Source organism: Mandrillus leucophaeus, unplaced genomic scaffold (genome assembly GCF_000951045.1).
Source record: "Mandrillus leucophaeus isolate KB7577 unplaced genomic scaffold, Mleu.le_1.0 Scaffold18, whole genome shotgun sequence".
In the NCBI taxonomy this organism is placed as follows: Eukaryota; Metazoa; Chordata; class Mammalia; order Primates; family Cercopithecidae; genus Mandrillus; species Mandrillus leucophaeus.
In genome coordinates, this window is record NW_012101809.1 from 1,213,143 (window position 1) to 1,237,668 (window position 24,526).

The following is a 24,526-nucleotide window of genomic DNA, read 5'->3' on the forward strand; positions in this document are numbered from 1 at the left end:
CGTGGATGTGCATCTGTGCATTTTTCTGGGGAAAGGGTTCACAGCTTTTATTGATTATCATTTTTTATAACAAAAAATACATGTCCCAGGCCTGACGCAGTGGCTCACGCCTATAATCTCTGCACTTTGGGAGGCTGAGACAGATGGATCACCTGAGGTCAGGAGTTCGAGACCAGCCTGGCCAACATGGTGAAACCCTGTCTGTACTAAAAATACAAAAAATTAGCCCAGCGCGGTGGCGGGCGCCTGTAATCCCAGCTACTCAGGAGGCTGAGGCAGGAGAATCGCTTGAACCCAGGAGGAGGCTACAGTGAGCCGAGATCGCGCCACTACATTCTAGCCTGGGCAACAGAGTGAGACTCCGTCTCGAAAACAAAAACTAACAAACACACAAACATGACCCAAATATTATTTTTTTTAACTGCTGCTACAATGGTTAAACATTCTCTATTAAATCGAAGTAAAATTCTTGAGTCTGATGTTAACTGTCCTCCACTGACTGGAGCGCCCCCCATCTCCAATCTATTAATATCGCCTTCCGTTTGAAGCCATGATCTGCACCAACTTACCCTCATACTGTCCCGACCTGGAATACATCCCCAATTCCAAAGCCCATCCATACTTCCAAAGGTTTAACTCTGGACCCATCATGAAGCCTTCCTTGTCTACTGCAGTCCCCACTGATATCACACGGCCTCCAAGCAAGCGCGCGCACACACGGACCCATACACACGGACGCACACATTCCAACAGGCAGTCTCCTTCAACCCTCTTCTCACACATTCGTGCTCACACATACACACTGTGACGTGCATCTGCCTCACACACCCTGACACTCTACATTCACAGAGACACACGCGCACTGTCACACTCACTAAACACCTGGTCACAGCTTGACAGTCATACCCAAGTTCCCCGCAACAGCTCTATCTATGCCCAGTACCTCAGATACAACTTTGGACACACAGGCAGAGTATCTTTCTCTCTCATACACACACACAAGCCTACTGGCCCACAAATACTGCCCAAGGTCCCACTAACCATCTATCCCACACTGTCAGCCCTGTGTTCCACAGACGCTCAAACCCACCGCCGCTCCCTCTCGCGCCCCGCCTCACCCGATGCTGGTACAGACAGACGTTCCCGAAGCCGCCGGTGCCCAACCGCTCCCGCATCTCCCAGGGCCCGCCCGCGCCCGGCCGCAGCCCCGGGGGCCGCTCCATGGGGCGGGAGGGCAAGCGGCCTCAGGCTCCGCCGCTGTTCCAAGGCCGGTTCCGGGCCGCCGATGCTCGCGCGTCTTCCTTCTCGCGAGAATGAATGCGTCACTTCCGGTAACCGCTACGAGAACGGCCCTTCCCTACGTTTTCCCAGGGCGCCGCCGGAGCCCTGCCGGCTAAGGGGTGGAGAAACGAACAGGTACTCGGTCCGCTCTTTAAGTCCCCTAGGTATTTTCTGGGAGGGCTGAACGGAACCACAATGTTTTTCTAGTCTTGGAAAACATAAGATCTCTCCAAACCTCGCATTCCCATCAAATCCACTTTTCAAAGCAGTCCAGTCTCTCCTGTATTAAATATATTTTTTTAATTAAGATGGGGTCTTGCTCCGTTGCCCAGGCTGGAGTGCAGTGGCATGATCACGGCTCACTGCTGCCTCGACCTCCCGGAATTGAGCGATCTTCCCACCTCCCGAGTAGTTGGGATTGCAGGCGCGCACCACCTCGCTTGGATTTTTTGTTTTTTGTAGAGACATGGTCTTGCTATGTTGCCCAGGCTGGTCCCGAACTCCTGGCCTCAAGCAGTCCTCCCACCTCGGCAACCCAAAGTTCTGGGATTATAGACGTGAGCCACCACGCCCGGCAATTAGTCTTTTCTAAACTTCACATTGTCTCCACTCGTCTACACTTCACCTTTCTTCAGATCCCTGCCATCTATCCTCCAACTCCACCACCCGCTGATCCGGCACGCTAAAGACCACCAATGATTTAAAGGCTGCGGAACTGGAAAAATACTACGCCAGCAGGCCCACTAATGAATTAGCCTTACTGTTCACTGACTTCCCAATACACCTGCTCCATGATATGCCCCGTCATCCCAAATGACTCAATGATGTGACGCTATTCCGGAGTGAAGAATGTTTCTCCGGATTTCGGGAACTTTTTTCCTAGATGCCTCACAGAGCTTGCTGTCCAGCAGTCCAATTAGGGCTCTGCCAGCACAGCAGTTCATTGTGAGAAGTGTTTCTAATGGGTGCTGCAGGGCTGCAGAGGCAAGCTTTGGGAATGCTGTTGGTGCAGCAAGTGCTTCCGGGTGGCGGATTGACATAGCATAGGGGAACCAGCTTCTGGTCTTCCATTTGAGAGGCTCATACTTTCACTGTACCTGGGGAATCTCAATACTCCAAGTAAAGGAGTCAGCATGGAATCAAATTCTTGAGAAATGTGATGCTGCAACCAGAATGTTGAGCACTGCATGATACAGACCAAGTCAATGTTGTAGGTCATTAGTAACATGTGGTATGGGAGGTTCTGGTTTCTATAAGTGCATGGTTTCCATGGACTTGGAGATGATGGCGCCTCTGAGGACATGTCATTTAGAGCTGGGCAGACCGCACAGAGAATTGTGGTACAGATTGTTATAACAGTATGAAGCCCTCTCATTTGATGTATGTACAGCATGGCCAGTGCTAGTGTGCTCAGTTTCCATAGGTGGGGCTGTAATCTCATAATTCCCACTCAAAAGAGGAAGGGATGCTGAGGACCCAGGGATACTGATGATTGGGCTGACCCGGAAGTGGCCATCTTTGTGGAAACCAGCTTGGTTCCCTTTGTTAACTTTTTAAATGCCCCCATTCCCAGGGCCATGAGTAATTTGAGTTGTTTTTTGTTGTTGAGACAAGAGTTTCACTCCTGTCACCCAGGCTGGAGTGCAATGGCGTGATCTCAGCTCACTGCAACCTCTACTGCCCGGGTTTAAGCAATTCTACTGCCTCCGCCTCCCAAGTAGCTGGCATTACAGGTGTGTGCCACCGTGCCTGGCTAATTTTTTCTATTTTAGTAGAGACAGGGTTTCACCATGTTGGTTAAGCTGCTCTTGAACTCCTGATCTCAGCCTCCCAAAGTGCTGTGATTACAGGCGTGAGCCACCTCGACCAGCCTTCAAATTTTTAAAAAGCCTAAGCCTGTTGACCCCAGGCTCCACAATCTTCAATTTTCTGAGTCTCAGTTTTTATTCTTTTTCATGTAAAATAGAGGTAATACCTACCTCACAGAGATTTTGTGAAGATTAAATGAAACAGTGTCTGGACCGTAAGTGCCCAATATAAAGGTAAAAATATTTTTCTTTTTGCTCCTACTATGTAGTATTCTCTTTGCTCCTTCTCCATGTAAATGTTAGATCACTATTTTCAAGCCCTCCTTAAATACTGATATTTCTGGCCAGGCGCGGTGGCTCAAGCCTATAATCCCAGCACTTTGGGAGGCCGAGACGGGCGGATCACGAGGTCAGGCGATCAAGACCATCCTGGTTAACATGGTGAAACCCCGTCTCTACTAAAAATACAAAAAATTAGCCAGGCGTGGTGGTGGGCACCTGTAGTCCCAGCTACTCGGGAGGCTGAGGCAGGAGAATGGCGTAAACCTGGGAGGCGGAGCTTGCAGTGAGCTGAGATCTGGCCACTGCACTCCAGCCTGGGCAACAGAGCGAGACTCCGTCTCCAAAAAAAAAAACAAAACAAAACACAAACTGATACTTCTTAGGCAATCATCTTCAGCTCAGGACTGTATTTACCCTATCTTAATTTCACCTATGGCCTATACCTTGATGATCTCCAAAGCCCTGTAACCAACCCAGGTACCAATGAGTTTAGAACTGCCCACCAGCACAAAAGACACACATTAGATATATCAAGCACATAAAACAACAATATCCAAAGCAGAATTTATCCTTTTTTTTTTTTTAAATCTGTCCTTTCTCTTCCCCATTAAACTGTAATCTCTGGGACAACAGGGACCATACTGGGACAAGACTATGGTCCTGGAGCTTAGAAAAACGCCTGGCACATAAGAGTTAAATATCTGAAGGACTAAATGGGCTCTTCTCTATGAATAAGATGAATGCTTTAAGAGAAAAGTAGCAAAAGCCTTGGATCCCTTCTCCACTTTGGGTTGCTCAGGGAGAAACTGCCCTGTGTGATTCTGGAACAGCTGGGCCTAAAGCTCTAGCCCCTCCAATTACACATACTACTTCATTTCAATGGTCATAGGCAACATGAACACAAGACACTTCTCAACCATGGAAAAACATCTGGATTTCATTTGGTAGTTTAAAGGTTTTTGAAAATGTTGATATACACAAGCTGTACTTGAAGCTGGATGACAGACATACTTTTATTCTTTTATTTTTGAGATGGAGTTTCGCTGTCACCTAGGCTGGAGTGCAATGGAGCAATCTCGGCTCATAGCAACCTCCACCTCCCGGGTTCAAGCCATTCTCCTGCCTCAGCCTCCCGAGTGGCTGAGATTACAAGCACCTGGCCCCACACCCAGCTAATTTTTGTAGTTTTAGTAAAGACGGGGTTTCACCATGTTGGCCAGGCTGGTCTCAAACTCCAGTCCTCAGGTGATCCACCTGCCTCGGCCTCCCAAAGTCCTGGGATTACAGGCATGAGCCACTGTGCCTGGCGACATGCTTTTAACACAGGATTTTTTTTTTTTTGGACAGAGTCTTGCTCTGTCACCCAGGCTGGAGTGCAGTGGTGCGACCTTGGCTCACTGCAAACTCCACCTCCCAGGTTCAAGCAATTGTCCTGCCTCAGCCTCCTGAGTAGCTGGGACTATAGATGCGCGCCACCACACCCAGCTGATTTTTGTACTGTTAGCAGAGACAGGGTTTCACCATGTTGGCCAGGATGGTCTCCATCTCTTGACCTTGTGATCTGCCCGCCTCGGCCTCCCAAAGTGCTGGGATTATAAGCATGAGCCACCACGCCCAGCCTTAACATAGGATTTTCATCCTAGAATGACTTTTCCCCAAAAAGATTCAATCTTAGGCCTCTTGCTGCAGGCAAGTTCCATGGGACTGCACAAAAGAGGCAGGGAAACAGTCCCCATGGGAGATTGTAGTTTCTTTAAAAATATGCTTCTAGGCCAGGAATGGTGGCTCATGCTTGTAATCCCAGCAGGTTAAGAAGCCAAGGCGGAGGATCCCTTAAGCCTAGGCATTACAGACCAGCCTGGGCAACACAGGGAGACCCCCGTCTCTACCATCTACCCAAAAATTTAAAAAGTTTGCCAGGCATGGTAGCATGCGCCTGGTGGTCCCAGCTACTCAGGAGGCTGAGGTGGGAAGAACTCTAGAGCCCAGGAGGTTGAGGCTACAGTGAGCCAAAATTGCGCCATTGCAGTCCTGCTTGGGTGACAGAGCGAGACCTTGTCTCAAAAAAAATTCTTCTAATTAAAAAAAAAAAAGAAAAAGGCTTTACTACTTCCTATGAAGTTCATAAAAAGGTCTTCCCTTTGTTTAGTCATCCAGAGTAAAGTCATAGGGCTCAAAGTCTTTCCGGAAGCGGCGAGCCAGGGTCTCCTCGTCTTCCTTACTGATCTGACACTGCCTCCAGTCAGATTTACCAGGAATATTAAGGATGGCTTCACTGGCCAGGACCTCCCTGCAGAAGGAGCACAAAGAAGTCAAAATGGAAACTAAAAGCCTGAGTTCTCCTCAACATCACCCAAGGAAGGTATGCAGATTTATCTGACTTTGCTCTCCTGCCCTGAGTGCCATCTCTGGCATACTATTGATCAAATCATACCCATTTTAAATGACCGGCTCAGGTACTATTTAATTCCTGATCCTTCAAACCCCACTTGCTTCTCCCTCTCTTAAAAAACTCGGAACTATATTATTGGTACTTAGAGAAGCAACACCACATAGTAGAAAAAGGGCAGGCCCTGGTGTGAGAAAGATCAGAGACTGGATTCCATTTCCAGCTTTGCCGCTTGCTATCTATGATTCAGACACATGATTTCATCTCTGAGTCTTAATTTCCTCACCTATGAAATGCAAATAAGAATACCCACCATACAAGGTTTTTGTGAGGTACAGAGATAACACAAAGTACCATATTAACTGTGATTACAACCTGCCTTAAACTGTAGTTTTGTCACCTCAACTAGACATGGAGTTTGCAGAGTCAGGAGCCTAGTCGTACCCACTCTGATTTAAAACTCCTCTGCCTCTCCTTCTAGGGGACTCAGGCCCACATAACAGCAGCATAAGCCCAATATCAACAAAACAACTTATCTTGGTTCTTAGGACTAAGGAATAACTACATACAGACACACACACACAAGCTGCCTTCTAATTGCCATTGCTTTATATTTTTATTTATTTTGATATATTAGAAATAATTCTATTACACATTTATGTGGTTCATTTTCCACTCTGAAGTTACAATAAATAGAAGAGTTAGAAACAAATCACGAATGCTCTAAAAGTCAAAGAACCTACGCTCTTTTCAATAGGCAAACTTTGAGCCTATTTCAAATGTAAAAGGAAAATAGAACTACCTTTCTTGTACAGCTGAAAAAAATGCCATTTCAAATATTTTGTTAACTATAAAATGCTATATAACTATAAATTAGTATCTTGATAATTACTCAATACTGAAAATACAACTATCATAAGCACAAAACCATTCAGAGAATCTCCTTTTTGTGTGCTTTATACACCTATGTGTATCTGCAATCGTGTGCTTATGTTGTCAATGTTCATAACTGCATCTGTTGCTGAGGCAACAACAAAAAATCATGTCAGATGTCTAAAGCTCGTAACACACTTGTTCCCATTTATCTTTCTGAAAAATGCAGACAACTACATTTACTGGACCTATCTAAAGCGGCAGTCTCTTGGAGGCTTTCTGAATTAGTCCAAGACAGGTTCAAGGCTCACTCAAAGCCCATTGTTAACTAGAGGAGAAGAAATAGCTGCAAATCACAGACACCAGCATCAGATACTCTCTTCTACACACTTTCCACTCCCCTTCAAACTGTATCTTCTTGTCAGCAACTTTCCATCTTCAATCTTTGCCTAAGTTATGTTACTCCCTCTATGGTTTTGCAGTCATGTTTTGCCTGATACGAGGAAAGGAACTGAAGCCTCCTCCAGGCCTTTACCATACTGTAGAATACTGAGGTTAAGACCTAAGTTTTGAGGTCCAACAGGCCTGCATTTGAACCTACCACTGTGTGACTACAGACAAGTTACCTAACCTCTCTATAGCCTGCTATCCAGTGGGGTAACCATAAGCCAGGTATGGCTATTTAAATTTAAATTCTAATTACTTAAATAAAATCAAAAATTTAGTTCCTCAGTCACATTAGCCACATTTCAGCACTCAGTGGCCACAAGTGGCTAGTCACTACTGTATTGGACAGTGCATGTATTTGAGCATTTCCATCGTTGTGAAAAGTCTACTGGGCACTACTCTAGAGCCTCATTCTTCACACTGGTAAATCGGGATGACAGTACCTACCTTACAGAGCTGTGAAGATTAAATGAGTCATGTATGTGTAAAGTTCTTGGCACAGAGTATGTGCTCAATTAAAGTTCCCTAGCACTTCTGGCTAGAATGCCCTCACCCCAATCTTTGCCCTGTAAATATGACTCTCAGGTTTAACTTTGCCACTTTCATGAAGGTTTTCACCAAGTAGAAATGAGCTGTCCCTTTTCTGAATTTCTACAGCACATTATTCTCCAAAACTCTGTCATGGTACTCTTCACACTCTACATTACATTACTGTCATATATGTAAACATCTGCCCTAAGACCATGGGTCCTTTGGGGCAAGGACTGTTTACAATTTAGCTTTTTATCAATTGTCCCATGTACCCACCACTTTGTTCATACAAAGTCTAGTGAAAATACATTGAAAAGAAGAAAAACATACCTTCCAAACTGCAAAGGAAAATTCTTTTTAATTCTGTGGAAAAGCTTTTCTCCTGTGTCAAGTTCAACATAAAAATATGCTGCTCCTGGCTGTGCAATCTAAAATAAACAGAGTTGTATGAGGATGTCCAATAATGCTTTAAAAATCTATAATCCTTGTTTATCTCTAGGCAAAGAATTCAGTCTAAATGCACAAGAAAAAAGATGTGTATGTTGCTACAGATCCCAAGCCACTTAGTGGAACTAGGGCTTACAAAGCCTAACTGGAAGATACTACCAATATCCTCCCAGTGGCATCCATCCTTCTAAGTTCCTACCTTAGGAAATTCTAATTTCTTGCTCTTCCCAGGAAAGCACTAAACTTTGGAGTAATGCCCTCTTCATCTCCAGTCTAGTCAATACCCAGTACTCTAGTTCCAAATTGTCCACTGCCTCTTTTGGTTTTTTGTGTGTTTTTTTGAGACAGGGTTTTGCTATGTTGCCCAGGCTGAAGTCCAGTGGTGCAATCATACCTCACTGCATCCTCCAACTCCTAGGCTGAAGTGATCCTCCTGACTCTCAGCCTCCCGAGTAGCTAAGACTACAGGCACGTGCCACCATGCACAGCTTATTTCTTAATTTTTTGTAGAGACAAGGTGTCTCACTTTGTTGCCCAGGCTGGTATTGAACTCCTGGCTTCAAGTGCTCCTCCCGCCTTGGCCTCCCAAAATGTTGGATTACAGGTGTGAGCCACCATGCCCGACCCATTGCCTATTTAATAACATTTTTGGAATGCCTTGATAGCACCTTAGGCTCAACATGTCAAAAACCAGATCTTGCCGGGCATGGGTGGCTCATGTCTCTAACACCAGCACTTTGGGAGGCCGAGGCGGGCAGGTCACAAGGTCAGCAGTTCGAGACCAGCCAGACCAATATGGTGAAACCCCGTCTCTGCTGAAAATACAAAAACTAGCCACGTTATGGTGGCACATGCCTGTAGTCCCAACAACTAGGGAGGCTGAGGTGGGTGAATCACTTGAACCTGGAAGGTGGAGGTTGCAGTGAGCCAAGATTGTGCCACTGCACTCCAACCTGGGCAACAGAGTGAGACTCTGTCTCAAAAACACAAAGAAACAACAACAGAAAAAACAGATCTTTACTCTTCCCTGAATATCACCATCCCGTTTCACCTGCTTGATGTCAGAGTGCTCTGGGATTTCCAACAGCTCTATCTGCTGCTCCTGGGCCTGGGTAATGAAGGCATCTTTAATGTCATCAGTAGCACAGCAGCTGACTGGGACAGGAATGACCTGGGGGTTGGGGAGAAAGGAGAAATTCTTTGTGCAGGTCCCAGAGAAGTTGTGCCTGCACGGTCTCTGAGAAGTAGCAAATCCATCACAGGGGTAGAGAAACACCCCTCAGCACAGAATCTCCTCAGGCCAGACAAGCCTGTGTCAGCCAGTCTGTAAGGACTTAAACTTATGAGATAGCCTGCCACATGTGGGAGCCATTCTCTGATGCAGGAAAGGCTTAAGAGAGATATCTCTGTCACAAGCCTTTGCCATCTCCGATATTATATATGTGGCAGAGTTAGGCCCATTTGAAAACTTAACAAATGTGCCAAAAAGAAAACCACCACAACTACAAATGATCTACAATCTGATTTTCTGAGCTGCTAGCCCCATGCAGGCTTTGAGACTATTTCCTACCACTAAGTTTTCCCTCATGCTGGGCCTCCACACAAAATACTCACTTTCTTCTAAATTCTTATCCAACAAGCTGCACATCTTCTTTGGCACTTCCTCAGAACTTCCTCAACTACCCATTCCTTTTCTAAACAAAGAACTTACTATCTATGCTCTTTACATGTACTGACCACACACTTCCCTGTGAAGTCTCTTGGGTTACCACCAGATACTTTTTAAAAACTTTTTAAATGAACGTTATTTAAATATTAATATAAAAATATTAAATACTTTAAATATTAAAGCTAAACATTATTTAAATTTTTTTTTTTAAGATGGAGTCTCATTCTGTCACCCAGGCTGGAGTGCAGTGGCACAATCTCGGCTCACTGCAACCTCCGCCTCCCAGGTTCAAACGATTCTCCTGTCTCAGCCTCCGAAGTAGCTGGCATTACAGGCGCCCACCACCATGCCCAGCTAATTTTTTTGTATTTTTAGTAGAGACAGGGTTTCACCGTGTTGCCCAGCCTGGTCTCGAACTCCTGAACTCAGGCAATCCAACCACCTTGGCCTCCCAAAGTGCTAGGATTACATGCGTGAGCCACTTCGCCTGGCCTATTTAAATATTTATTTACCAATATCAAGGTCCCCATAGTGCCCTTCCACATTTCTATGAACAGATCACCTACCTGTAGCTGGAGGTGATGGCTCTTATAATTTCTCTCAAATACAACACACCGTTTCCCTCGACTCTTAAAGAACCGTCTCAGTGTGGCCTTATACTTCTCCACCTCTTCTACCACCTCTGCTGAAAGCTCCACCACTGACTGGTAGTGTCCAATGGGCAGGATGAGGACATGGTCATCAGATAAGCCTCCTTTGGCCAGGGCGAGGTAGCACTGAAGAAGCAGCACACAGAATTGAGACATCAATACAGCATGTAGGATTCTCCAGGGAGAAAAGCCTATACAAAGAGTGAGTCTCAGGATGTAGGAGAAGTACTTGAGGTTATTAATAAAAATTCTTTCTTTAAAAACTCTGATTTTAGAGATTGCAGCAACAATGTTCTCAAGTATCCGCTGAAGAATCAAATTAGACATAAGAAATTTCTATACAAGTAGCAAATGAACTAGGAGTAAATGAATTGGGAGAGGCACACAAACAGGCTTTTGGCTTCAAACACACTGAGCTGAGGGAGACCAGAACAAATTGCTGCGTTTTCCCTCCCAGGCTCCAAACTTGAAAACAGTTTTTCAGTTTTTATCACCCTCAACCACAAAAAGATACAACTTCTGATTTCAAAATGACCACTTGCGGCTGGGGTAGTGGCTCACGCCTGTAATCCCAACACTCTGAGAGGCCGAGGCAGGTGGACCGCCTGAGGTCAGAAGTTCCAGACCAGGATGATCAATATGGTGAAACCTCATTTTAACTAAAAATACAAAAACTAGCCAGGCCTGTGATGGCATGTGCCTACAGTCCCAGCTACTCGAGAGGCTGAGACAGGAGAACTGCTTGAACCCAAGAGGCAGAGGTTCCAGTGAGCCAAGATCGTGCCACTGCACTCCAGCCTGGGTGACAGAGTGAGACTCCATCTCAAAAAGAAAATGACCACTTTCTGCCTCCCCAGTAACTTTAATTCCCACCCCTCACCCCAAATATACTCCTTGGGCTCACAAAAAAGGCTAAGATGGCATGCTTAGTATTAATGTTCCTAAGCCTTAAGCTGCTGACTAAACTCTACAAAACAAAAGCAAACATACAACCTAATGGGGTAGAAGGAAAGTAAAACTTCAAACTCAGATGCATCCAAAGAGGCAGAAAAGAATGGTTTCCAACAATGGATGTCAGCCTTTAATGGCAACTAAAAATATTTCTGTAAAAACCAAAACATGCAAGAATGTTCTACCACTCAGATATTCTCTGATGGGAAGATGCCATGAGTGAGCACAGAAGGGCCCATTGAGTAGCAGTATAGGCAAACATAGATACGTTAGAAAACAATTATTCAGACTGGGCGCACTGGCTCATGCCTGTAATCCCAGCACTTTGGGAGGCCGAGGCGAGTGGATCGTGAGGTCAGGAGTTCAAGACCAGCCTGGCCAACAAGGTGAAACCCCATCTCTACTAAAAATACAAAACTTAGCTGGGCATGGTGGTGCACGCCTATAATCTCAGCTACTTGGGAGGCTGAGGCAGGTGAATTGCTTGAACCTGGAAGACGGAGGTTACAGTGAGCCGAGATCGTGCCGCTGCACTCCAGCCTGGATGACAGAGCAAGACTCTGTCTCGGGGGAAAAAAAAAAAAAAATTTATCCCAAGTATACTCTTAGTGTGGTGGGCTCAAAGTTAAGGCTGAAGGAGGGAATAATTTCTCATCTAAATAAGAAAGTCCAATAGAATGACAGGATATGTATTGGAAAGATACTAAAGCATGATTGTCCTTGACTTGTTTGGCAGAGAGGACCGGGCATGTTGACAAAGTTAATTTTCCAGATGACTAAAGTTGATGAAAACCTCATAGGCACTAAAATTTTTTTTTTATTTTTATAATAACCACTTTATATTGTATTTGTTTAAAAGGTTACTCTAGAAGCCTGAGTCTTCTAGCTTTTTTTGTCAGAAGGTCACTGCCATAAATACCAGCTTTTCTATTATGATACGCATTCTTTAGGTAATGATGTCTAAACTAAATAGCTCCTCTGCACCATCTCTAATCCTGTACTTGCAATTTTTGTGAAGTTTCACACTTGCCTAATCTCCTCTCTCTTTCAAAATCTCGCCTTCTAATCTGTTCTATACTAGAATTATCTCTAACCATGTATAAATAGGACCTGAACTAATGGTTCTCCCCGTAAGTAAAATACATTGATTTTGCAATAATTTTTTAGACTGCCAGCAGCCCTTCCACCTTTTAACTAATCTGTGGCTATGGACCATCAGCACAATTCTATGTACTACCTTTGAGGAAGGCACAGCAAAGAGAAAGTCGGGGAAAAAAATTTAACAAACAAAAAAAGGCAATCAAAAAGAAAAGTTGCAGGGAGGAGATCCCAAACCCTTCCCCAGACACCCAAAGGTCATTACAGGTTTGTAAGCGGTTTCTACCTAAGGGCAGTGTAGACTTGAGGCTGAAATACTCATGTGGCCTACTTGGGATGTTGGGTTGGCCCACAAACAAGACCTTTTTCCCCTCTAGTTTCAGGCCTAGATGAGAAGAAAACAGATTTCCTTGATTGTTGCCCAGGCCCACACCCTGAGTTAGATAACCTGGACAACAGAAAGATGAACGGAAAAGAAAAGTCACTTCTCACTGAGGCCTAGAGCAGCACTGAGCTATGTCACACATTCCAAATCTCTTATCTCCTGTGTGTGATCTTGAACCTACAGAAGCTTCCCAAACAGAAGGCAATTCAAAGCCTGCCTTACTATACAAATTGTGTGGGAGAGAAAAATGGCATAAACTAATCCAAAAAGGAAAAAAGATGCAAAAGAGATCATCCAAAAAGGGCACTGCTGTAAAAGCTAGAGCTTCTCAAGTTTGCTCTTATTCCACCCAAGATGTCATCCAATAGGTTTTGTGGCTCAGCTGAGTCACAGGCCTTGACCCCATTAGTGCTCCCCCTAGAGATAGGAGTGTGCCACTAATTAAGACTTTTTTTTGTTTTTGACAAGAGTCTCGGTCTGTCCCCCAGGCTGAAGTGCCGTGGTGCCATCTCGGCCTGCAACCTCCGCCTTCCAGGTTCAAGCAATTCTCTGCCTCAGCCTCCTGAGTAGCTGGGATTACAGGCACCCGCCACCACGCCCGGATACAGGGTTTCACCATCTTGGCCAGGTTGGTCATGAACTCCTGACCTCGTGATCTACCCGCCTCAGCTTCCCAAAGTGCTGGGATTATAGGCATGAGCCACCACACCCAGCCAAGACATTTTTTAAAATGTAAAAGACTGAGACTGCAGGTGGAAACAACACAGGCAGAAGAGTAACCGCCTTAAAGTACAAGATGAAATTGAAACTCTAGTCAGTCTATAGGAAGGAAGACACAAAAAAGAGTCCTCAGATTGTTAGGATAAGTTGAAAGGATCAATCCCGGAAACCAAAAGTAGAACAAATCAATGAGAAATAGATGACAGCACCTGTCTTCAGAAGCACTACACATTTAAGGAATTGTCTTAGTCCATCTTGTGTTGCTATAATAGAATACCACAGACTATAATTTATATGAATAGCAATCTATTTGGCTTGTGGTTCTGTAGACTGGGAAGTCCAAGTGCATAGCACTGACACCTGGCAATGGCCTTTGTGCTGCATCACCCCATGGCAGAAGGGCAAGTAAGGGTAAGAGTAAAGGAGCAAAAGGGGACCTGAACTCACTTTAACAAAGCCACTCTCATGATAACCCACTCTTGTGATAACATTAATCCATTCATGAGGGCAGAGTCCTCATGACCTAATCACCACTTATTAGGCCCCACCTCCCAAAACTGTCACAAAACAAAAACAGCTTGTAAATATTTTCCTCAGGAATCCTGGGGAACATCCAGTTCCAGTCATCAGTGACTACAGTGTTAAAAATTAAGCTTTCTTCATTCTAAATGAATGAAAAAGAACAATGGTCTATAGAAAACCCCCAGGGAAATGAGAGTCGAAGACGGGTATTATTTAATATCTAATCCAGCCCTACACAAGCAAAAGTATCTGGGGAAATGTGAAGTAGAATGACTTTCCCATGAGACACACACATTCAAGCTTTCCACCACCTGAATAAAATCATACTTAAGACCATCCCGTTCTCATAGTCTGATTCAATACTTACCAAACAACCTTATCATCATCTTGGGTTCCTAGATACTCACACCAGGAGTGTGAATATGGGTATTCCTGTCATTAGTAAGCTACACCCTCCACTACTAAGCAAAACTGAAATTTTATCTTTGATGTGATCAGTTACTGTGAATCAGTTTCCAGCATTATATAATTCTAGATAAAAATTAATAGGCCGGGTGTGGCGGCTCACGCCTGTAATCCCAACACTTTGGGAAGCTGAGGTGGGCAAATCACCTGAGATCAGGAGTTCAAGGCCAGCGTGGCCAGCATGGTGAAACCCTGTCTCTACTAAAAATACAAAAATTGGCCGGGCATGATGGTAGGTGCCTATAATCCCAGCTACTTGGGAAGCAAGTGCAAAATCACACACTGACTAAAGTAGCACATAACTGGCAATAGGCTACAACAAAAGAACACTGAACAGGGTGTCAGGAGCCCTAATTATAGCCCCAACTATGCCATTAGCGATGACCCTGGAAAATTTACCCTCCTAAGGTCAGCTTCTTCCGTGAAACATAAAGACGAAGAAAGAGAATCACTTGAACCTGGGACACAGAGGCTGCAGTGAGCTGAGATCGCGCCATTGCACTCCAGCCTGGGCAACAGAGCAAGACTCCATCTCAAAAAAATATATATATATATTCATAAAGCTCTAGCTTCTGAATCTGAAGCTATAAAGAGTATCAACATTTTTAACCCAATACGGGTACATAAGCATCAGAAGACTGCCTTTTTAGGACAAAGAAAATCACTTTAAATGGTAATTAGCAAAAGGAACTCATCACTCTCAAGTAGATGGGCTAAAAAATACAGACAGTCCAAGAAGTATATAAAAGCATCACCCCTGGAGAACCATACCTATTTATGAGAGAGGAAAAGAGAGACCTATCTTGTAAAACTGGCTATTGCTATAACAAATGTTGGCAGGAATGTGGAAAAGCAGAAGCCTTCATACATTGCTGGTGGGAATATAAGATGGTGCAGTCATTTTGGAAAACAGTTTAGCAGTTTCTTAAAAAGTTAAACATAAATTTACCATATAACCTAGCAAATCCATTCCTAGGTGTATCCAAAATAAAAACATATACTCACACAAAGACTTGCATGCAGATATTTTATGGGAGCATTATTTCTAATAGCCGTAAAGTAGAAACAACCCAAATGTCCATCAATTGATGAACGGATATAGACAAAATGTATATCTATACACTGGAATATGATTTGGCAATAAAAAGGAATGAAATACTGATACATGCTGCAACATGGATGACCCTCATGAATACGATGCTAAGTAAAAACAGCTAGACACAAAAGACTACATGTTGTATGATTCCATTTATAAGAAATGTCCAAAAAAGGCAAACTATGGAGATAGTAAGTAGACTACTTGCTGCCTGAGGCTAAAGTTGGAAACAGGGATTAACTGTAAATGGGCATAAGAGATCTTACTGCCATGATAAAAATGTTCTAAAACTATACTATGTGATGGTGGCATAACTCAGTAACCTTATGAAAATCACTGAATCGTACACTTAAACATGGGTAAATGTTATATGTAGATTATGCCTCAATAAAGTTACTAAAAAACAAATAGGCACCTCCTTCTCTATAAAGGTCCAAGGAAGTAACTCACATGTGTGCCGATGTTGACCACCAAATGCTTTTCCACTTCAGGGCTAGCAAGGCAAAACCAGCAGGGTCCTGGAGGCTGAGCTTCATGTAAAAGAAAGCCGGGTGTTACTATGGTCCAAGCACAGCATATAATCACCCCACAGAACTTAGCCTTATCTGATTTTTATATCCTGAAAAGACTGGTATACAACACTGCCACAATGGGCTGAGCCTGTGTTCCTCACTATGACCCCCTATGAACATTTTCAATGAAATTAAACTTCCATTAGAATTTGTAACCAATCCACAGGTAGGTAACCCACAAGTGCAAAATCACACACTGACTAAAGTAGCACATAACTGGCAACAGGCTACAACAAAAGAACACTGAACAGGGTGTCAGGAGCCCTAATTATAGCCCCAACTACGCCATTAGCGATGACCCTGGAAAATTTACCCTCCTAAGGTCAGCTTCTTCCATGAAACAAAAAGACGAAGAAAGAGAATCTCAATGAAACACCTTTAAAGTCCTTCCTCCGAGTTTGATCATTCTTTTATGAATCTATATTGGTTTTGGAGGCTCTTTACCTCATCATGTTCTACAGACATAAAGGAAAGATGCTTTTCCCATAGTTCTTGCAGGAAGCGCCTCAGAACAGCCTAAAAGTCAGGCCAGTCTTATTTTATTTTTTTAAGACAGGGCCTTGCTCTGTCACCCAGGCTGGAGTGCAGTGGTGTGATCTTGGCTCACTGCAATCTCCACCTCCTGGGTTCAAGCGATTCTCCTGCCTCAGCCTCCCGAGGAGCCGGGACTGCAGGTGGGTGCCACCACGCCCTGCTAAATTTTTGTATTTTTAGTACAGACAGGGTTTCACCATGTTGGCCAGGCTGGTCTCAAACTCCTGGCCTCAAGTGATCCAGCTGTTTGGCCTATCAAAGTGCTGGGATTACACTTAGTGTGAATCAGTTTCCGGCATTACATAAATCTAGATAAAAATTCATATAGCTCTAGTTTCTGAATCTGAAGCTATAAAAAGAATATCAATTTTTTTTTTTTTTTTTTTTGAGATGGAGTCTCACTCTGTTACCCAGGCTGCAGTACAATGGCATGGTCTTGGCTCACTGCAACCTCCACCTCCCGGGTTCAAGCAATTCTCCCACTTCAGCCTCCCAAGTAGCTGGGACTACAGGCGCATGCCACCACACCTGGCTAATTTTTGTATTTTTAGTAGAGAAGGAGTTCCACCATGTTGGCCAGGCTGGTCTCGAAATTCTGAACTTGTCATCTGCCTGGCTCAGCCTCCCAAAGTGCTGGGATTACAGGCGTGAGCCACCGCACCTGGCCAAGAATATCAACATTTGTATCCCAATATGGGTATATAAGCAACAGAAGACTGCCTTTTCAGGACAAAGTAAATCACTTTAAATGGTAATTAGCAAAAGGAACTCATCTCTCTCAAGTAGATGGGCTAAAAATACAGAGAGTCCAAGAAGTATATAAAAGCATCACCCTTGGAGAACCATACCTATTTATGAGAGAGGAAAAGAGAGACCTATCTTGTAAAACTGGCTATTGCTATAACAAATGTTGACAGGGATGTGGAAAAGCAGAAACCTTCACACACTGCTGGTGGGAATGTAAGATGGTGCAGTTACCACACCCAGCCAAGGCCATGTTTATATTTTATTTTTATTGTTGGTCCTAATGACTCATTGCACAATTCTCCCCTGCCAGAAGAGGCTCTCTTAGCAATGCTGCTTTCCAAACAAAAGCCAAAATAACAGTTACTGTTCACAGAGGAGACCTCTGGAATAAAGGTACTTACGAGGTTTGCGAGGCTGCTTTGGGTGAGGAGATTTGCTATCTCTACCTGTGGATGAACGCTTCCTTCCCTGCTTTTCATTTAAATCAAAGAAAAACTGACAGGCTGATTCTTCCTGGAATGGCCAAATGCAGAAGATTAAATATTATTCAACCAACCTTTAGATAAGTAGCCAACCACTCACATACAAGGGAACATTCCTGCCATGCCATATCTTTCTTTCTTCTCAGTCCTTTCTGCATACTCTAAGGAAGCAAAATATCTTCCCAATTCTGATGCCTGAACTCTCAGTCACACATCAATGCTTACCCAAACTACTGCCAAATTCATCTCTTTGGAAAAACAAGTTAAAATGCAAGTTATAAAGTAATTCTTGCCTAAAACAGAACAATATGAACCCACCCAAATTCACTCTTCCTTTTTCTCTCAACAGGGACATAGTGTAGTCATACAATTTCACAGGTCAAATAAGCCTAATTCAGCCTTGATTGAGAGATGAGAAGGTTGCTCGGAAAGAAAGAAAAGTCTGAGAAAGCAGACCGTGCATGCTAGTAAGAGAACTTGACCTTCCTTGCTTTAGTGGGGAAAAAATTAATTTGAGAAAACTCTGCTCTTAAGAAAATTTCTTCAGAGTGAATCTTATTTTCCTACTGGCTCCTACTGGCAATCATCATAAAATCACAAATTACATTGCTACGAAACTGCTAGGGCCTTGCCTAAAGAGCTAAGAACCGATAATCAACTTTAGACAAAGACTTTACAAATAAAACTGTAACCCCAAACGTATGAATCCAGTTTGGACAAAGAAAGACCTAGTCTATGAAACTGTTAACCCCAAACTACAATAAAAAACACTAAGTTTAGTTAAAATCGACTAAGATTTTCTAAACATCATCATGATTTCCCAAGGGGGAAAAAAAAAGATCTAGATTCTAAGGATTAAACTTGTCTTATGTACTAAACTATAACCAGGAAAAGAACACATGTAATGGGCAACCCTGCCCAGAAAATGCCAGCCCTCAATCAGAACATACCGCAGGGGCAGGAATTTGCTTTCCTATGGATGCTTCCTGCCCAGATTTTCTGTAAGGGTTTTCAGTGACATCCGGAGGCTGTTTTACCAGTTCTGCTGCATCCATTAGCTTCATGGGAACAATACTGAATGCATAAAGATACTTTAGAGAAAAAGAACATAACGACATTAGGGGATATACTATTTACCCAACTGTAATCAACCTATTTTACTGTGAAGATTTCAGGGAAAACATGTGAAACTAAGTAAAATTAAAAGAACAGCAACCAGCCCATCCATAGCTCAGAGAATAAACAGTAAATCAAATGCCAATTCAGTGGCCTCTGCAGGGGCTCACCAAGGGCTGACAAAGAAATGAACAACAAATCAAAGCCCCAGCCCTCACAAACCAGGAGTTCTCACTCGAATAACGGAATAGTGACAACTGTCCCCCAGAGGGACTTGCTCTATAACACTTGAAGACAAACTGCTTCTGCCTCTGAGTCCCTTATCTTTGTGTACTTTGTCTACAGAATTGTGGCACTGCCATTCATTTTTCCTAAAGAAAATTACAAATGAACTTGGGGTTTCTCTCTCTTGATATTATACAAATTCTGCTATATATGCTAATAAAATTTTCTTAAGAGACTAGCAGCAAAGAAGTAAATATTCATATAAATATCTGGAATCTTGCACTAATGCCACAGATATTGAAAACTTTAGATAAGATATAGATGTTTAAACTTACTACTGATTAGGGAAAAGGAACTAAGTAACAATTATATATCATTTATCACATTGGCAAAAACTTTAATAAAACTTTGATGAGGGCCGGGGGTGGTGGCTCATGCCTCTAATCCCAGCACTTTGGGAGGCAGAGGCGGGCGGATCACCTAAGGTCAGAAGATAGAGACCAGCCTGACCAACATGGAGAAATCCCATCTCTACTAAAAATACAAAAGATTAGCCAGGTGTGGTAGCATGTGTCTATAGTCCCAGCTACTCAGGAGGCTGAGGCAGGAGAATCACTTGAACATGAGAGGCGGAGGTTGCAGTGAGCCGAGATCATGCCACTACATTCCAGCCTGGGCAACAGACAGAGACTCCATCTTAAAAAAAAAAAAAAAAAAAGAAAGAAACTTTGATATGATCCAGTGAGAAATATGGAGAGAGAAAAACAAAACAAAACAAAACACACCGCTGGGGTAGGGGTACACATTGGAACAAAATTTTTAGATGAATTTAATAATCCTTGCCAAATTTTATAATGTGCACACCTTTTGACTAAAGTATAAGTTGCTTATGGCTGAGGCTAACATGTCCCTGAGAATAAAACAGACTGAAAATACTAAGTGTTATTCAGTTTGAAAGGGCAATTAAAAGAAAAATTACAAATCTAAACTTGCTAAGAATTGGGCAAAAAAGCTGAAAATAGGCTGGGAAATTTATGTGGAGGTCAAAATGGAAGCAGGTATGAGAGGGTCCAGCAGAAGAAAACATAGCTGCCAAAGTGTTATGAGTCCATCAGCAAGTTTGGCCTGGACTTAGCTGTTGCAGGAGACGTGGTGAACTCTGCCCTATATGACATGGATGCTGGGCAAAGAGCTGTCATCTTTGACCAATTCTGTGGAATACAGAATATTGTGGTAGGGGAAGGGATTCACTTTCTCATTCCATGCGTACAGAAACCAATTATCTTTGACTGCCGTTCTTGACCATGTAATGTGCCAGTCATCACTGACAGCAAAGATATGCAGAATGACATCACGGTGCACATGGGGGCCTGTCACTAGCCAGCTTCCTCGCATCTTGACCAGCACTGAAGAGGATTATGATGAGCGTGTGCTGCTGTCCATCACTACCGAGATCCTCAAGTCAGTGATGGCTCACTTTGATGCTGGAGAACTAATCACCTAAAGAGAGCTGGTCTCCAGGCAGATGAGCAATGACCTTATGGAGTGAGCAGCCACCTTTGGGCTCATCCTGGATGACAAGTCCTTGACACATCTGACCTTCGGGAAGGAGTTCACAGAAGCAGTGGAAGCCAAACAGGTGGCTCAGCAGGAAGCAGAGAGCGCCAGATTTGTGGTAGAAAAGGCTGAGCAGCAGAAAAAGGCAGCCATCATCTCTGCTGAGGGCGATTCCAAGGCAGCCAAGCTGATCGCCAACTTACTGGCCACCACAGGGAACAGCCTGATCGAGCTGCGCAAGCTGGAAGCTACAGAGGACATCACATACCAGCTCTCATACTCTGGGAACATCACCTCCCCTCCAGCGGGGCAGTCCATGCTCCTCCAGCTGCCCCTGAGGGGCCACCCTGCCTGCACTTCCGCGGGCCAACTGGGCCACAGCCCTGATGATTCTTAACACAGTCTTCCTTCTGTCCCCACCCTAGAAATCACTGTGAAATTTCATGATTGGCCTAAAGTGAAGGAAATAAAGGTAAAATCACTTCAGATCCGCGCCCCCTCCCCCAAAAAAAAGCTTAAAATATTATGAAAAAAATATATCGATTTGCTTATCTTTTGTATGCTTTGTCTATGGCATGTGATAGTGGAATAATCTTCAGACTCTTTATCTGCCTATTTTCCCACTTCACTAACTGTTCTTATTTTAGCTGTCTCAATCCATAATAGGTCAGTTTTGGCCCTGGGAAATCAGAAATGCTCTCAGAGAAGTGAGAAAAACAATCTACTTTTCTGGTATATTCTCTTTCATCAACTGCACTGTTTTCCAGTACAAAGATAGATTCCAGGTATCACTAAGATATCCCTCAGGAAATCTTAGCCCTAAGGAAGGCTTAGGTAAGTCCTCTGGCTTTTTTGCTTTTTTGTTTCCTGAGACAGAGTCTCACTTTGTCACCCAGGCTGGAGTGCAGTGGCCCGATCTCAGCTCACTGCAGTCTCCACCTCCCACATTCAAGCAATTCTCCTGCCTCAGCCTCCTGAGGAGCTGGGATTACAGGTGCCCCCCACCATACCTGGCTAATTTTTTTATTTGTTATAGAGATGGGGCTTCACCATGTTGGCCAGGCTGGTCTCAAACTCCTGGCCTCAAGTGATCCGCCCACCTCAGCCTCCCAAAGTGCTGGGATTACAGGCATGGGCCACCATGCCCAGCTCTTTGGGGTTTTTTTATTTCAGCTAAATGAAGTTGCTAAAAGAAGTAAGCAAGCATCTGAGGGCAAATTCACAAATACCCACAAAGACAACCACATAGATGTGAAAGTAAAGGAACACTGTTCATTTGATATTTTGCCTTTATTTCTCTGGGCCTATTTTCCCAAACCCTTCTTTAAACTCTCCTACAAAAAGACCCAAAGAGACTTGACCTTTCATTACCGTATCTTTACAAGGAGTCTCTGAAGCTGCTGGGACCTTGCAGTGAGGGAGGAAAGAAGATCTGAATGCTAAACTGGGCAAGAGATACATTTGTCAGGCAGACCGTGAGTATCAACTTTCCACCAAATAGGTGAATCTTTACCTTTTTCTTTTCTGGATTTCCAACATTTGCCAGAGCTATAAACCGGGTGGCATGCTGTGCATTTTCCTGTAGAACGACATGGTTTCTAGAACATATTTGAGAGACAAAATATTACAATTTTACTTTTGATTTGCAATGACAAAATATGTGGACTCCATGGGGCCATAAAAAGAGCAGAGGTCCTCAGTTCATCACAAGTCAAATGATTTCAGATAAGTTACTATCTATCCGTCTAATAGGGCAACGATCCCTACCTCACAAGGCTGTTTTAGGAAGAGATGAGATTATGTCTTCAGAAACCATCAAAACTCCAACTTCTGGCTTTAAAAGAGTTGTAAAATTAGTAAAATGTTGACAATAGTTCAAGCTAAGTGATGGGCATATGAGGGTTCATTTTACTATTGCCTCTTCTTTTGTGTAATAAAGAGCTAAAATAAAATAGGCCAAGCACTTTGGGAGGCTGAGACAAAAGGACTGCTTGAGCCCAGGAGTTTGAGACCACCGTAGGCAACACAGTGAGACTGTCTCTACAAAAAAATTTTTTAATTAACTGGGTATGGTGGTGCATAACTATAGTCCCAGCTACTCAGGAGGCTAAGTTAGGAGAATCACTTGAGCCCACAAGGTTGAGGCTGCAGTGAGCCATGATCGTACCTCAGCACTCTAGCCTGGGATACAGAATGAGATCTTGTCTCAAAAAAAAAAATGTGTAGTCCTTTGTGTCTGGCTTCATTCACTTCACATGAAGTTTCCAGGTTCAACCATGTTGTAGCACATATCAGTACTTCATTGCTTTTCCTTGCCAAATAACATTTCATCATATATTTACCACTTTTAATTTACCCATTCATCAGGTGATGGACATTTGGGTTGTTTGCACTTTTGAGTTATTATGAATAATGCTATTATGATCATTTGTGTACAAGTTTTTGTGTGGACATATGTTTTCCCTTATCTTGGGACAGGAATAAAATTGCCATTACCATGCTGCTGACTCTTATGTTTAACCTCTCAAGAACTGCTAAACAGTTTTCCAAAGCAGCTGCACCATTTTACACTCTCACCAGCAATGTGTGAGGGTTCCAATTCCTCCACAACCTTGCCAACACTTGTTATTATGTATTTGCCTTTTTGACTACAGCCTTCCTAGTGGGTATTAAGTGGTATATCATTGTGCTTTTGATTTGCATTACCATAATGGCTAATGATACGAGCTTCTTTTTATATGTGTATTGGCCTTTTTTTTTTCTTTGACACGGAGTCCCTCTCTGTTGCCCAGACTGGAGTGCAGTGGCGCAATCTCTGCTCACTGCAAGCTCCGCCTCCCGGGTTCACGCCATTCTCCTGCCTCAGCCTCCCGAGTAGCTGGGACTACACGCGCCCGCCACCATGCCCAGCTAATTTTTTGTATTTTTAGTAAAGACAGGGTTTCACTGTGTTAGCCAGGACGGTCTCGATCTCCTGACCTCATGATCTGCCTGCCTTGGCCTCCCAAAGTGCCGGGATTACAGGCGTGAGCCACTGCACCCAGCCCTATTGGCCATTTTCATATGTTCTATGAAAAACTGTATTCAGATTCTTAAGAACTGTGTACGTTTTGAGTGGCTTGTTCCCAAAACTTCTGTTTTTGCAGTATATTTTTAGAGAACAAGACATTTTTCTGGAATGCATATATGGAGATTTAACAGAAAAAGCTGTATCACCTATGATTCTGCATTAGGCTGTGGGATTATGGTAAGGGGGGTATTCTCTTCTTGCTCACTTACATTTTTTTAACTGGCAACAAGTGTATATTACTTTTGTAAAAAAAGAAGGGAAATAAGTTATTTTAAAGATAATCCATGCCCTTTATCAGTGAAGATAATTCTGAGCTTTTACTTAACTCGCTCACTTGTAAAACACTGGTTTTCTTGGCAATATATTCTTTTTTAAAGAATTAACTTGACCTCTATATACCTACTATGTACCCACAAAAATTAAAAAAATTAAAACTCCACCTCTGAGTGCTAAATAAAAAAAAGAAAAAAAAATACTTTCTTGGCTGGGCGCAGTGGCTCATGCCTGTAATCCCAGCACTTTGGGAGGCTGAGACAAAAGGACTGCTTGAGCCCAGGAGTTTGAGACCACCGTAGGCAACACAGTGAGACTGTCTCTACAAAAAAATTT

The 24,526-nt window shown here is 43.5% G+C and overlaps 2 protein-coding genes and 1 pseudogene across 2 annotated transcripts in view; 1 reads left to right on the plus strand and 2 right to left on the minus strand.

Moving 5' to 3' along the window:
- The window catches only part of CHUK (conserved helix-loop-helix ubiquitous kinase), a 43,293-nt gene extending 41,983 nt beyond the window's left edge, over positions 1-1,310 (minus strand). The window contains exon 1 of the mRNA XM_011977386.1: positions 1,119-1,310. Coding sequence (XP_011832776.1) covers positions 1,119-1,223 — 105 coding nt within the window. The 5' untranslated portion in view covers positions 1,224-1,310. The remainder of the gene's footprint in view (positions 1-1,118) is intronic.
- Positions 1,311-4,285: 2,975 nt separating this feature from the next.
- CWF19L1 (CWF19-like 1, cell cycle control (S. pombe)) overlaps positions 4,286-24,526 on the minus strand; it is a 42,826-nt gene continuing 22,585 nt past the window's right edge. The window contains exons 6-14 of the mRNA XM_011977526.1: positions 22,361-22,459; positions 18,900-19,040; positions 17,869-17,980; positions 16,065-16,144; positions 10,294-10,503; positions 9,110-9,229; positions 7,942-8,039; positions 4,986-5,661; positions 4,286-4,674 (exon numbers count right to left, since the gene is read on the minus strand). Coding sequence (XP_011832916.1) covers positions 5,517-5,661; positions 7,942-8,039; positions 9,110-9,229; positions 10,294-10,503; positions 16,065-16,144; positions 17,869-17,980; positions 18,900-19,040; positions 22,361-22,459 — 1,005 coding nt within the window. The 3' untranslated portion in view covers positions 4,286-4,674; positions 4,986-5,516. The remainder of the gene's footprint in view (positions 4,675-4,985; positions 5,662-7,941; positions 8,040-9,109; positions 9,230-10,293; positions 10,504-16,064; positions 16,145-17,868; positions 17,981-18,899; positions 19,041-22,360; positions 22,460-24,526) is intronic.
- LOC105537827 lies at positions 20,195-21,244 on the plus strand (annotated as a pseudogene).